The following is a 15,946-nucleotide window of genomic DNA, read 5'->3' as shown; positions in this document are numbered from 1 at the left end:
ATGGGCACAGATAGGCTGCACGGATAGGCACTGATGAGGTGGCACTAATGGGCACTGATGAGGAGGCACTGATGAGGCTGCACTGATAGGCACTGGCAGACAGTATTGATGGGCACTAACTGGCAGCACTGGTAGGCACTGATTGGCAGCACTGATGGGCACTGTTGGGGCTGCACTGATCATCAGGGCACTGTGTGGATTTGCCAGTTATCGGCGCTCCTCTTCTAACTCGCCGTGAGCATGTGGAGAGGAATGTTGATAACCAGCAAATCCTGTTTACACTGTGATCAGCTGTAATTGGACACAGCTGGTCATGTGGTAAAGAGCCGCTATGATTGGCTCTTTACCATGATCTGTGATCAGCTGTGTCTCAAGGACAAAAAAAATTGTGGCAAAAATTAGATCCTTGATGTGTCTATTTTTCAAAAATTCTATCATTTTGGGGTGCTTGTGCTAACCTGACATTTTAACAGAACTTAAAGAAACAGTTTTTTCCACAGTTTTTGGTAACACAGTTGGCACGCAAGTTGTTAAAACCCTCTTATTTTAATAACACGCAGACTAGTTCTCTAACATGAATTACACCATGTAGGAGATTTACAAAGACCTACATATTTTTGAAGGGTATTGGGGATGCCACAGATAATTGTAAATGCCATCTGCTTGCAATGGTCACAGCCAGTATATGAATGGGCTTGCAGACACTGGGGATATGGATCGGAGGACTGATACACAGCTGTATGCTAATCTGCTAGTTTCTAACATTCTGAAAGGTCAAAGTATTCAGATTAGCCCAGCTCATTTCCTTCTCACAATGCCTATTGATTCTCTTCATCTTTTTTCTAGCATATGGCTTTAATTAGCAGCTCATTGTTCAGAGGCCTTTAGCCAGTGAATTAGTATGGTCAAGTTAATGAAACTTTATTTCATTTATGACAGCATTGCTGTTGTATACTGTCTTCCCTCAAGTATAGTTAAATTTCACTTGTTATTCATTTGCACATAGTATGCTACAAATGAAATACTGTGGGCAATTTAGGTACTGTCCATTTAAAGTGTTACTAAACCCAGGAGCCTGCATTCACTATATCTAGTCTCCCACAGTGCACAGAACATGGAAATTATTTTAGTTAATATAAACTACTAAAGACCTTTTCTCATCAGCAGTATATAATAGTCTTTGTGACTTCTATCCGTGTCTGGTTAAAGCTTGTAGGAGGAGTTTTCATTCTCCCCTTACTGTCCTTTGAAGCTGCAGGACCCCTGACCCTCTGTCTGGACAGTGCTGATTGGCCCTCTGCTGATCACATGCACCCCCCCAAAAAAAACTCTCTAGAAATACACACCAAACTGAGCATGTGCAGAGTGCCTCCTAGGGCTCTGTATTATCAGCAGATGGAATTGGGACAGTAAAAGGGGAGGATCAGAGAAGACATGATTAATCAGCATTTTTACACAATGTGGAGGATTCACTCCTTAGGTTCCCCAGTGAGTATAACAAGCATGTTTTACTGCATATACAGACTGATTCTACTATTGTGGGTTTAGTAACACTTTAGGTAGTGTAGATCGATGGTGTTGGATCCCTGAGGCTTTTCTAAAGCCCACCCAATGAGTTGTGGGTAGTATATATGTATGGTAGCTGGGTGTTGGGCTGGCAGCTTCTACACCCCAAAGGGCTTACAAGAGCACATTGGGATGTGACTGGAAAGAAGGAATGTAGAATCGAAAAGCCATACCATGATGTTTTAGCCCAGGTAAAAATATATTCCAATGTAAACTCCAAGAACTGTACATACAGGCAACACATTAAAGAGGAAGTAAACCCGCAGCAAAAAACTGAAAAACAAAAAAACCTGCAAGAGAAAGGCATAATTAGCTAGTATGCATAGCATACTAGCTAATTATGTATCACTTACCTCAGATCAAAGCCCCCGCATCGGTCCACGTCTCCCCCCCGACCGCAGATATGTTGTCCGGAGTGACTTCCGGGTATCGCGCCTCCGTCGCTGTGATTAGCTGGAGCCGCGATGATGTCATTATGCACATGCGTGCGGAAATGGCACAGTACAACTAAAGCAACAGCATATAGCGCCATTGCTTCAGTTGTCTTAAGTGTGCATGTGCCGCATGACATCAGCACATGCAAATATAGGGATATCTCCTAAACCGTGCAGGTTTAGGAGATATCCTTGTTGGCTTCAGGTAAGCCTTAATATAGGCTTACCTGTAACATAAAGTTGTAAACAAGTGTTTACAACCACTTTAACTACTTCCATACTGTAGGCCATCATACCACATCCTGAACTTGAAGTGGAGATTTCTGAATGATGCCTGCAGCAGGCATCATTCAGATATATTTTTTTCTGCTGGCAAAGTAAAAACAATCATAGCAGCTGTTCAGCCGTTTGATTATTTTTTCAGGCTGGCACGTCCCCCTATCCTCCCACAACCCTCCAGTGCTTTTACCAGCTTGCCCATGGGATCAGTGAGCCAGAGATTGAACCAGCCGGTGGCGGCCATTTACCATAGAGCTGACCAAGCACCAGATTGTCCCGGCCATCTCTCATGACCTTCGTAGGCCAGGCACAATGTTAAGACATAATTTCCGGCTCCGGCAGATGTAAACACTGACTTTTTTTGGCTGGGAAGTGGAGATCGTTTTTTGTTTTTTCATCTCAGGCTTTCCAGCCTAGAGGAGAGATTTGTGGACTTATAGACCCCAGATCTCGCTGTTATACCCTATTCCTATTACAAGTGATATTTACTTTCCTTGTAATAGGAATAAAAGTGATCAAAAATTTAAAGGGAAAAGTGTAAAAAAAAAGTACATAAAATAACAATACATTTCTTTTTTAAAGTGTTCCCGTCCCACACACACAAGCGAACGCATAAGTAGTTGGTGCCCTCTTATGTAAACAACATTTATACCACACATGTGAGGTATCAGCATGAGTGAGAGCAATAATTCTAGCACAAGACCTCCTCTGTAACTCTAAAATGGTAACCTGTAAAAATTGTTAAACCATAGTCCATGGAGATTTCTAAGTATCGAAGTTTGGAGCCATTCTATGATAGAGTATTTATTTACTTGGCTTATCATCATCTTTCACATTATATAAAAAATAGGGCTAACTTTAGTGTTTATTTTTTATTTTTTTATTTAACCACTTTAGCCCCGAAGGATTTACCCCTTCCTGACCAGAGCACTTTTTGCGATTTGGCACTGCGTCGCTTTAACTGACAATTGCGCGGTCGTGCGATGTTGTACCCAAATAAAATTGATGTACCTTTTTTCCTACAAATAGAGATTTCTTTTGGTGGTATTTGATTACCTCTGTGGTTTTTATTTTTTACACTATAAACAAAAAAAGAGTGTAAATTTGGAAAAAAATGCATTTTTTACTTTTTGCTATAATAAATATCCCCAAGAAATATATAAAAAAACATTTTTTCCTCAGTTTAGGCCGATACATATTCAACATCTTTCTGGTAAAAAAAAATCAAAAAAAAAAATCACAATAAGCGTTTATTAATTGGTTTGCGCAAAGGTTATAGCATCTACAAAATAGGGGATAGAATTATGGTATTTTTGTTCATTTTTTTACTAGTAATGGCGATCAGCGATTTTTATCGTGACTGTGACATTATGGTGGACACATTGGACAATTTTGACACATTTATGGGACCATTGGCATTAATACAGAGCTCAATGCTATAAAATTGCATTGATTACTGTAAAAATTTCATTGTCAGTGAAGGGGTTAACCACTAGGGGAGCGGGGAGGGGTTAAGTGTGTCCTGGGGTGTGTTTCTAACTGTCTGGGGGAGGGCTAGCAGTGACACGACACTGATCGCTGCTCCCGATGACAGGGAGCAGACGATCAGTGTCCTGTCACTAGGCAGAACGGGGAGATGCTGGGTTTACATCAGCATCTCCCCGTTCTTCAGCTCCGTGACAGATCGCAGGTATCCCCATGGACATCGAGTCCACGGGTCCCGCGGGTACGATCACGGAAATCGTGGCAGGTGCGCGCGCACAGCAGGAAATTCAAAGTAACATACAGGTATGTAACTTTGCTCAGCCGTGCCATTCTGCCGACGTATATATACAGGCAGCGGTCGGCAAGCGGTTAAAGTGTTTTTTTCCCCAAAAAATCCTGTTTGAAAAATTGCTGCACAAATATCGTGTGACATAAAAAATTGCAATGACTGCCATGTTATTCCCTAGGGTCTCCACAAAAAAAAAAAAAAAATAATATATATATATATATATATATATATGTATATATATATATAAAATATTTGGGGTTCTAAGTAACTAGCAAAATAATGATTTTAACATGTAGGGGAGGAATGCCAGAATTGGCCCAGTATGGAAGCGGTTAAAGGGGTTAAGCTTTGTCCCCTTTATTAGGGCTTGGAGGATAGGGAATAATGTATGTGGGACTGGTAATATTTAAACAAAGGATTGCAATCAGAACACCCTCATCAACCGCTGGAACAGCGGAACTTGTATCTAAACTATAACATCACGGAGCTCTTCATAACTTTCATAGAAGTTGTATTGTTCTTTTCATGCCTGCAGCATCCAAAACTTCAGTGATAAATAATGGTATCTTCAAGAAAATATGTAATTTATCTGTGCACTGTGAAAAAAAAACACATTTAAAAATCTTCAGACAGAAAGCTGTCATTGTTGTAAACTTTTCTATTACGAATGAAGGGATAATATACTGAATAGCACAATAATATGGCAACATTGTAGTGCACTAGTTACAGTGCATAAGAATCCCAAGTTGGAAAAGCATTATATAAAACTATTGCATGTACTGAACGTTCTCAACTATAAAAAGATGAGCATAACATGCAATATTTTTAAAGCATATATTTCAGTTTTTTTCACAATAATATTTTGACTACTGCATAAACTGTCGTATACTATGTGTATACTATGTTATTTTTCATTTATTTCTTAAACAGTTGTATTCCATTTACTTTTATAGCAAAGAAAAAGACACAACTTTCTTCAACACTTCCTTTATTGTTGTAAAACATGAAAAAGGCCAGTTCTTCATTATCCATGGGTATCCCCCATTACTGGTTTGGGGTGGATTCGAGGACGACCGCGAGGTTGTCCCCTCCTGCGTAAGGGGCCAATGAGACGGCTCCCTGCCCAGGTGGGGTTCTCACTGCTGCCCCTGGCGATAGTGCTTGGCATAGAAGACCCAGTTCTTGGATCCTGCAGAAAGAACTGAGCAAAAGAACAGGGCAAAGTGGCTGATACAGAAGAAATGCGTGATCCTCTTGGACGTGTTAGTCCTCCACGAGCCCTTCGGCCAGTAGTGGTGCTACCACTGCATGACGTGCCTCTGCCTTCAGTAGCCTGACCTTCTTGAGCAATTGCTCTTTCCTGTCTCCTTTTTCTGAGTTCATCTCGAATATCACCAAGCACACCAAGTAGCTGCCGGTGAAGCTCTCTATCTCTTGCACGTTCTTCCCTTTGGCGAGTCATCTCTTCTTCTTTCAAGGCCAGCTCTTGACGGTAGAGTTGGTCTCTTAGTTTCTCCAGCTGCAATAGGCGATGAAGACTAGCTCTCCAACGAGCTCTTCTATCATCTTTTGCTCGAGGCCTTCCAAGTCTTCTTGGCATTGTAGCACTGGAGGCCTGATCACCCTCAGGGTACTCAGAAGAGAGAAGAGATTCATTACAACTATGTTCACTGCGTTGAGACGATGCCAATTGATGATCATCATCCCCATTGTTATCTTTTCTATGGTCCTGCATCAGTGGCCACACCATTCCACCAGTCAAGGAGCCAATCTCTGTTTGTTGACTACCTCCATCCCTCTCAGATTGTGTAGACTCTGCTGATTCAGGAACCCTGTCAGATGGTGGAATATCTGAATCACTTTCATCACCCCAGCCTGTATGTGCAGAAAGATAACAAAGAGGATCCTCTGTGGAGGAGGCTAGGGGTCCAGGAGACACACGCCTGAAGGACTGCTTGATTTGTCTACCCACAGTGAGTGATACACGGACTTCCTCTTTTGTTGGGGACCAGTGCTCTAGGTAAGGATTCATAATCATTCCTTGGCACCTTCGGTTTTCCAACTCTTGGTCTTCTGTATCCCCTTCTACTGAAGTAGTGCTATAGGTGACCAATGTACCACTTCTCTGTGGTGGTGAAAGTGCAGACCTCATGGGAGACCTTTGATTTGGTAATGAAGATGCTGTAGAATAAAGAAAAAGAATTTAAGAATAATTTATACAAAGATCTAACATAACTATATAATAAAGTTTCTTACTATCCTGCACTTTCCCTAATTCCTTCTTAACATACCCTTCCTACATAATTATTATGATTGATGTTTCCATCCTAACATTCAATTATGGGTGCTAAATGCTTGATGTTGGGTAAATTTTAAAATAAGTCTTTGTATTTGAAGAGAACAAGGAAAAATAAAACCATCTTGTATAGGAAATAAGTCTGCAGCAAATGTACTTTTAATTTCTAAGTACTCAAAAAAGTGCAAATGTATTTATTTGAAGTGCAAAATTGTTTCACGTGCCTATAGCAATAGTTACACTTCCTAATTATTTTCATTTAGCATACTGCATACAATTAAAGAGACAATTCAAGACACTCATAAATGACCTTCCTCATGTTCTGCAATGTGTATGCTAAATTTATACTTTTGGTGGGCATGTTGGTGGTGTGGGTTTGCTGCAGACTTTTTCCCCATGCCAGCGCCTGAACTGCTCTGCCTTTAGCCCCTGCTGTTGCCTACAGAATCCAGAAATGAAGTAAAAAAGGAGTTTGGGCCTCGGCTATAGATTTTAGGGTGCAGGACCTTCAGCAGAAGCTAAAGAAGAGGGTTGCCTGGAGACGCAGTGTCAGATGGGATGGCTGGTGTCCTAAAGGGGTTCTGCTTTTGATGCAGGAAGAAAGAATATCTTAGGGCAGTACTATATAACAGCCATATTACTGTGTTTTCTGATATCAAGTTTGTATAGGTATTGTTAACAAATTTATAAAATACAGCATGACTTCTTGCATTTTTCTGAAGCCAAGAATAAATTTGTTCCAGGTACATATACTGCTAAATAATTTACATCCTCATTGGGACCGGGGATTTCCAGCTGATACACTATTTTTCCCTACCTTTCTAAAGATATGTCCCTCAGTACAATGCATTATATTGAAGTCTGTTGAGCTTACCTGGATCAGCTTTGATGCCTTCCAGCTTACCCACCATCCTGCACAACATGCAAGAAAGGAGGACCCTTCCCTCTTACTGGGATGGGGGGTTAAGAGCAGGGTGGCACCTCCTGGCAGCCCTGATGGGGTAGCTTCTCTTTAAATCTTGCCGAAGGTCCAGGCACCCACTGTCCTGTGTTGAGACTCTTGGTACGTCATGCATAGCCGAGGCCGCTGGATCTGTGTTCACAGCTGGGGCACTCTTGATATTTTTTGAAAGGGGATTAGTATTTGTTTTACATTTTTTTTGAGGGAAGGGGTACAGGTTAATTTGGTTGAAGTTTTAAGCCATATTTTTTCACAGTTAATAAAACGGGCAATTTTGAAGCAGGGGCAAAAGATCAGCTGGAGAATTAATTACAAACTTGCTTCTCAAGTTGATTACTTATTGATTCCTGTAAATGTAGGCGATATTTAGTATGAAACAGCCGTGAGATATCTAAAGCTAATAGGAGGCAGAGGCAAGTGGCATTGACAGTGTTTGTGTTTTACAAGTTGTGTTAATAAAGTTTCAAGAATAACACTCATAAACCCAAAGCTAAACATTTTCCAAAAACTTTGACCATTTCAGTCATGATACAACATTCCAACACACTACTACACCTAATGTGATTTAAAATAATTCTTAAATCACTTACTAAGAAATCTGCTGGTTTTGTTCAAGCAGGAATTTAAAACCTGCTCTTGAAAATACATTTACATAGTACTGATTCATATCTCAACCATGAACATGGTCCCTGAATCACATGAAGTCAGTTGATAACCATATTTAGCAAGATGTTCATAAGGTATATACAAAATCTTTTCTAAAATTGCCAATTAACAATAACATTTTAGATGTCTCTTAGCACTCTAAATATAAAATATGTTGATGAAGTTTGGCAAGCAAGGTCCCAGCGAAACCGGTTAACATTTGAATGTACATTTTGCAAGCAAAGGGCCTCAAATATAAGTGCTGGAGGGTGAGATGTATGTCGGTGCTGGTTGTGCCATTGAATGTTCTGTATTGTAAAAAATAAATGGATAAAAAGTTAAAAAAATTAACCTATTTAATTATCATTTTCTGTTTTTGTAAACAAGCAATTCCATGCATGCTACACTGTGTTCTACCAAAATAGGGAGCTGAATAAAAAGTCACTGTAACCACACACATCTGTCGGTGGGTCCACTTCTATTAACAATTACAACAAGTTAAAGTGCATCTGTGCCCATACTATGAACACATACGCAAATACATATTTTTAACAAGCAGTAAAATTACTCAAAGGTCACAAAGACTCTAATGTTGGTGTCTAACAGTTTAGTGCGCATGCTGTGTGTTTACATTAGAATGCCAAGACTCTGCTCTCTATCTAGGAAGTAAAGTGGAAAGAAGATGAGATTTCTGTTATTAACCTTAGGATGATTTTCTCTGCAATGCCTATCGCTACGGAGGTGAATAGGGGCTTGTTTAAAGTGTTTCTATTGCTTGCTTGGAATATATAAGCACTTTAGTGTGCATAGTCTGGCCATAGATTCACTTTAAGTACAATAAAACATTTTTGCAACATACTGACACATCACCAAGCGTGTGTCTTTTCTATAGTCAAATCCACATAATCAAATGTACTGCCATAATCAAAATGATTCCAACTAACTAAAAACTCTATATCATTATTTCATTTGAAGCCAAGATATACAAATCAACAACCCAAATATTTGTACTCATAGCAGACAACCTTTAAACATACACAAGAATTTTTGCATGGTAGTTGTACAACAGAAAGAACAAGAAAAACTTTTCAACACACATAACCTACAGAACATTTACTGAATGATGTGAACATGCCACATACACAATTATATTTTATTTCAAGATCAGTCTGTACTATATTGATCATAGAAAATATAAATATTTTGCATATAGTTAGGGTGTTGTGTTCTTGCTGAATACATTTTGCTTCCTTCCTTGCGCTACTAAAGGAAAGATATAGAATATAACTAAAACTAGAAAAAATCTTTGATGTGTCAAATCAGAATATTAATGGTTGCTCATAAGCATAAACCTGAGTACAGATGTAATCAAGTGTGAGCCCTGGTTCACATTGGTGCTACTTTGAAATCATGCTAATTCACTTGAAGTAGCGCGATTTCAAAGTAGCAAGGTCAGCCTGATTTCAGCTGCTACTTGATAGACATCTGTGTGTCTTCATGCACACGTCTATTGAAGTCGCTCCTGAAATCGGCAAAAGTAGTGCAGGAACTACTTTTGCAAATTGGTGCTGTACCGCAAGATCAGTGTCACGTTGATTGGAACAGTGCCATTGCCTCCAATAGGCTGCGACTTGTCATGCAACTTGATCTCTCAAATTGCATGATAGATCGCTCCAATGTGAACCTAGGCAAATTCATACAAAGTGCTATTAAAAGTACAATGTGCTAATATGTGCAAAAAATACAATGGTGACCATCAATTGAGTTCAACAGATGAATTCATAAAGTAAAAAACATATATAAAGTGCTGGTGCAAATAATCCAAATGACCACAAAGACTAGCAAAAAAATAACAAATAATATTTTATATATATATATATATATATATATATATATATATATATATATATATATATATATATATATATATATATAGTGATTTCCAAAGTGACTCATGCAAAAAAATCAATAACTTCTGTGCAAAAAATTGAGTTCCCCTCGTGCGCCCCTCAGTTCCACACCCACTGGAAAGCAGTACCCCCGCAGAGGGTAGATCACATGTAAGCAGAGTAGCCTTTGGTCTGGGTGCCAAATGAGACATGCCAAATGCCTCCTACACAGAGTGTTATATTGGAAGGTATGTCTCACCTATGGATGGATGGGAAAGATTGACACGCATAGCCTAAATCTGATAAGTGAGTTTTATTCAATCAATCAAGCAGTTCCACTTATAAAAACGTGCACAGTAAGGGTAAAAACATCCATAGGTCTGGGACAGTGTGCTTTCCACAGACTGAGATATCAAAAACCGGAAGTGACGTAATTGCGAAGCTTTTACGTCACTTCCGCAATTACGTCACTTCTGGTTTTTGATATCTCAATGATGTCTCTTCTCAATGCTATAACTAGTAATATTACTTCAATTATGTGTAATTTCTATTAGTATGAACTTTTATAGTCTGTTTGTAAAAAATATTAAAGCGGACTTTGCAGTAAAATGCAGGATACATTTTATAAGGTCTGGGCTCCTCCCCCTGTAAAAATTGCCTGAAGATAGTATGTCCAAAGGGTACCTGTACAAAAAAGTTATATTATATAATACCTTACCACCTACAGCACCTAGACAAGAGTGACTTAAAACAGAGAAATCCATATCTCATGAGAAGACACTCTTATGGAATGTTTTTTATAGAGATTTGGCCTGTTCTGTGATGTAATTCCCAGCAGTGTGGAAGACAAGAGTAATCTAAGTATAAAATGTAACTTTTTTGTTAACAGGTAAATTTTGTACATACTATCTTCAGAAAGATTTTACAGGGGACAAGGCCTAGACAATTATAAGTGGACTTTGAATTGTATTACAAGATGTGCTTTAAAGTCAACCTTCCATGCTATAAAATTATTTAACGAATTCAAGCCAATAAGAGAAGGCATCATACAAAGGTTGACTTTTCTAGGGGCTGCTGAGGCACCCATACTGCATTGATAGATCCATATGGGGTGTGTCAAAACTCTGACTTCAAGCTGAGGTCAAGGACTTCATGCAGTTTAGTTACTTGGGCACACAAAACATGTTTAGCTAGGAATTAGGTACAGTATATGCAGGCAATTGGTGGTGTGGTATGTCACGGGCTTGTCTTACCTAAATACATTTTGTAGTGTGTCAGGTTTTCTTCGAGCATTTTCTTATCTAAATGGGAATCTGAACTTTGTAAATTAAGGACAACGTAACATATCAACTTCATAATTATACTTAATTCATAATTATACTCACCCTTCATTAATTGCACAGTCACCTAGAACACCCATCTGAGTGAATGTAAATATTTAGTACTTTGCCTTCCCCCCACTATACTAGATGCCAGCAGCTAATTACCATCCTCAGTGATGTTTAATAGGGCAGGGGGAAAAAATCTTTAGCCCTGCATATGCTCCAAACAAGCTGACTAGGAGCATCCACTGGCCCTTTTATTACATGGCTCCAGCAGGTGAATGGAAACACAAAACACAAACAGAATGTAAGCATAATCAGCAGAGGCTGGTCTACTAAGTTATTTTTGAATTTGCCATACATGGGCAGTACAGGTTCCCTTTAACTAAACTGTATCTAGGAGAATACATAAAAAATTTGGTTTTAGGCTGGGTGCACACCTAATATGGATGCATCTCACAAGATGTACAGGACCCCTGTGCAATACGCTCCACGTCCGCCCCGGAGATGTGTGAACCGGCTCCATTGAGATCCAGGCACACTCTCCATTGTCCTCTATATTTGCTACATTTAATTTACTCCTCTATGACATCACACACACACACACACACACACACATATACAGCGGGTACAATAAGTATTGAACACGCCACCATTTTTCTAGGTAAATATATTTCTAAAGGTGTTGTTGGCATGACATTTTCATGACATGTCGGTAACAACCCATGCAAGCCATACATACAAAGAATCTAAAACAAATAAGTTCAGAAATTAAGTTATGTGTAGTAAAATCCTATGACACAAGGAAAAAGTATTACACACATGAAGAAAGGGAGGTGCAAAAAGGCATGGAAAGCCAAGACACCAGCTGAAATCTATCAGTAATTAGAACGCAATCCTGCCCCTTTGTCAGTGCAAATAATATCAGCTGGTTCAGTCTCAATTGATGGCCTATAAAAAGGTGTCACACAAGTAACATCTCATGATGGGTAAAAACAAAAAGCTCTCTCAAGACCTTCACAGCCTTATTGTTACCAAACACACTGATGGCATTGGTTACGGAAGGATTTCTAAACTTCTGAATGTTCCAGTGAGCACTGTTGGGGCCATAATTCGGAAGTGGAAAGAACATCATTTCACCATAAACTGGGCATGACCAGGTGCTCCTCCCAAGATTTATGAGAGAGCAGTGAAAATAATTATCAGCAGAGTTGTCCAAGAGCCAAGCACCACTTGTGGAGAGCTTCAGAAAGACCTGGGTTTAGCATGTACAATTGTTTCAAAGAAAACAAAAAGTAATGCATTCAACCGCCATGGCCTGTATGCACACTCACCAAATAAGACTCCATTGCTGAAAAAGCATGTTGAACCTCATTTAAAGTTTGCTGCACAACATTTAGACAAGCCTGTGAAATACTGAGAGGATATAGTCTGATGAGAAGGAACCAAAATGTAACTCTTTGGATGCCATAACACACACTGTGTTTGGAAGTCAAATGGCACTGCAGTGCACATCACCTCAAAAAAACATACCAAAAGTGAAGTTTAGAAGGGGGGACATTATAGTGTGAGACTGTTTTTCAGCATACAGTAATGGCAAACTTCATATGATTGAAGGAAGGATGAATGAAAAAATGTACCAAGACATTCTTGGTAAAAATCTGCTGCCATCTACCGAGATAATGAAGATGAAACGAGGGTGGACATTTCAGCAAGACAATGATTCCAAACACAAAGCCAAAAAAACTCTCAACTGGTTTCAGAGAAAGAAAATAAAGCTGCTACATTGGCCCAGCCAAGCACCTGACTTGGATCCAATAGAAAATCTATGGAAAAAAAACAAAGATCAGTGTTCATAGAAGAGGCTCATGGAACCTTTAAGATTCAAAGACTGTTTGTGAGGAAGAATGGGCCAAAATCACACCTGAGCAATGCATGCAACTAGTTTCTCCATACAGGAGGCATCTTTAGCTGTCATTACCAACAAAGGATTTTGTACAAATTAAGTATTAAATAACTTTCAGTTAGCATGTTCAATACTTTTTCCCTGTGTCATTCCATTTTATTACACATAACTTCATTTCTGAACTTATTTGTTTTGGTTTCTTTGTATATATGGATTGCATGGCTTGTTACCGACATGTGGTGAAAATTGCATGTCAATTGCACCTTTAGAAATATATTTACCTAGAAAATGGTGACATGTTCAATACTTCAATACTTCTTTTACCAGCTGTGTATGTGTGTATATATATATATATATATATATATATATATATATATATACACATACACACACATACATACATACACACAGTGTTCAGCATAAATGAGTACACCCCAACGGATTTGTCAGAAAACCTTTACTTTCCTTTCAGAATCAACATTTTCTATGGGACGCTACACTACTAAATGCTCCCACAAATGTTGACCATTGGTTGCAACCAAGATTTGTTAATTTGCACACACAGAAAATTTTAGGAACATTTTCCTAACACATTCATTCAAGTCCATGTTGCAAAAATGAACTCAAATCAATGAAAGTCTTAGGAGCAAAGCTACATTTTAGACAACAAAATCCTAATCAACAAGAATTCAACTACAGGCGAGTCTATTTATTCATTAAACAGGTGTCCAGCAGACAGTTGATTATAAAAGGGTATTACTTAAAGAAACCCCCTTTCCAACCCCTTTCCATTTCATGCTGGTCATTTTTTGGAGGGGAGGGAGTGGGGATTTTTGCAGAAAGGGTAAAGTGAAGGGAGAGAATTGCCTGCAGGTGGAATTATGCACGCTTCTGATCCATACAACTGCTCACTCTTTTTGATTCCTATGACGCATTACACACTCCTGACCCCATATATACTCCTGGACCCTGCATTTTGTGCATTGCACACTCATACCTCTGCATTCTTTGCATTACATACTCCTGGACCCTGCATTTTTTGCATTACACACTCTTGTCCCTGAATTCTTTTTATTTTGTACTCCTGACTTCTACTATGCATTATATACTCCTGTCCCCTGCATTCTATGCATTACGTAATCCTGGACCCTGCATTCTGTGCATTACATACTCCTGTCCCCTGCATTCTGTGCATTACACATTCCTGCCCCCTGCTCTTTGTGTATTATGTACTCCTAAACCAGCCCTGACTACAGCACTTTACACACCCTGGACCCCTGTATTCTGTGTTTTGTATTCCTAAATTCAACACTGACATGAGCACTCTGTGTGTAACATACTCATGACCCTTGTACACTGTGCCTTATAGACTCCTACACTTCATACATTATATTGAACATTACATACTTGTCACCAAAGTGTTCATTATTTCAACAGTAGCTGGTTGCTAACCAATCCCTATTTTAATGAAGATCTTTAACCACTTCTGGAACCGCCTCAGACATTAACTGCAGTGGGGCAGGCCATCAATCACACAACTGTACATTATTTTGTTTGACAAATCCGGGGAGTGTGCACGTGGTCGGCTGCCGGCAGCCTGCTCCCACAGTGATTCGACACAGCGGGGGCCAATCAGCAGGTCTGGTGGACCCAATGTCTACTAGGACTCCTTCAATCTTTCTCAAAGCAAACAGAACAGCAGTCTGCCTATATAACAAGGCAGATCGCCGTTCTGTCAGAGGGGAAGATGGAGATCTTGTGTTTCTGCTAGGCAGGAACACAGATCTCTGTCTTTCCCCAGTCAAACCCACCCCCCACCCCCCCACAGCTAGCAAGCACTCCCAAATTTAACCCTTTGATCACCCCTTATGTTAAACCCTTCCATGCAAATGTCATTAGTACAGTGACAGTGCATTTTTTGCACGGTATTGGTGTCACTGATCCCTAAAAAGTGTCACTTAGTGTCAGATTTGTCCACCGCAATGTTACAGTCCCACTAAAAAAAATTGCTGATCGACACCATTTGTAGTAAAAAAAATGTTTTAAAAGAATTCCATAAATATATAACATAGTTTGTAGATGCTATAACTTTTGCGCAAACAAATCAATATATGCTTATTGGGATTTGGTTTTACCAAAAACATGTAGCAGAATATATATTGACCTAAATTGATAAAGAAATTCGATTTTTACTTTTTTTATTGGATGTGTTTTATAGCAGAATGTAAAAAAATATATTTTTTTCAAAAATAGTTTTTTTTATAGAGAAAAAAATAAAAACCGCAGAGGTGATCAAATACCACCAAAAGAAAGCTCTATTTGTAGGAAAAAAAGTACATCAACTTTATTTGGGTGCAGCGCCACATGACTGCGCAATGGTCAGTTAAATTAACACAGCTCCGTATAGCAAAAAATGACCTGGTTATGAAGGGGGGTTAATCTCCCGGAGCTGAAGAGATTAAGCTGCCTCAGACAAAGTGTTTTAGCTGTCTGTTTATTTTCAGTGTGTGGAAATCTATATGTAACGAAAGCCTTTTTTTTAAAATGATTGTGCTGAGGTTTACATGTGTCTGTGCGCCTCTTGCTTGTGGTCTAGTAACCAAACTTTATTTTATAGGTAAAAGAAAACCCACAACAGCAGTTCTGCAGCACATCAAATGTGCAAGGGAAAGGGGGCCCACTGTGCCCTGAAACACACTGCTCACATAGAGAAAATAAGACATTTTACTGGGGGCTGGCCCCAAGTGGCAATACCATCATATATTGAGATTTTTCTTTACTTTTGGGGCACAGGCAATGGCCAGGCTGCATTTGCCAATATGAAGCCACCCACAGTAGCTGGCAGCCCTGGCTGGCAAAGTGATATGCTTGCAG

At 39.3% G+C, this 15,946-nt stretch overlaps 1 protein-coding gene across 8 annotated transcripts in view; it reads right to left on the bottom strand.

Annotated features, from left to right (window-relative positions):
- DLGAP3 (DLG associated protein 3) overlaps nucleotides 1-15,946 on the bottom strand; it is a 655,676-nt gene that overhangs the window by 158,065 nt on the left and 481,665 nt on the right. The window contains exon 8 of one of the 8 annotated variants that reach the window (XM_077481744.1): nucleotides 5,025-6,234. The exons of the other annotated variants lie outside the window; for them this stretch is intronic. Within the exon in view, the coding sequence (XP_077337870.1) occupies nucleotides 5,078-6,234 (1,157 nt within the window). The 3' untranslated portion in view covers nucleotides 5,025-5,077. Of the gene's footprint in view, nucleotides 1-5,024; nucleotides 6,235-15,946 lie in introns of those variants that run through there. 8 annotated transcript variants of the gene reach the window in all.

This window comes from Lithobates pipiens, unplaced genomic scaffold (assembly GCF_037356315.1).
Source record: "Lithobates pipiens isolate NorthernLeopardFrog02 unplaced genomic scaffold, aLitPip1_a1.2 Scaffold_16, whole genome shotgun sequence".
Classification (NCBI taxonomy): domain Eukaryota; kingdom Metazoa; phylum Chordata; class Amphibia; order Anura; family Ranidae; genus Lithobates; species Lithobates pipiens.
This window is presented reverse-complemented; position numbering and strand designations above follow the sequence as displayed.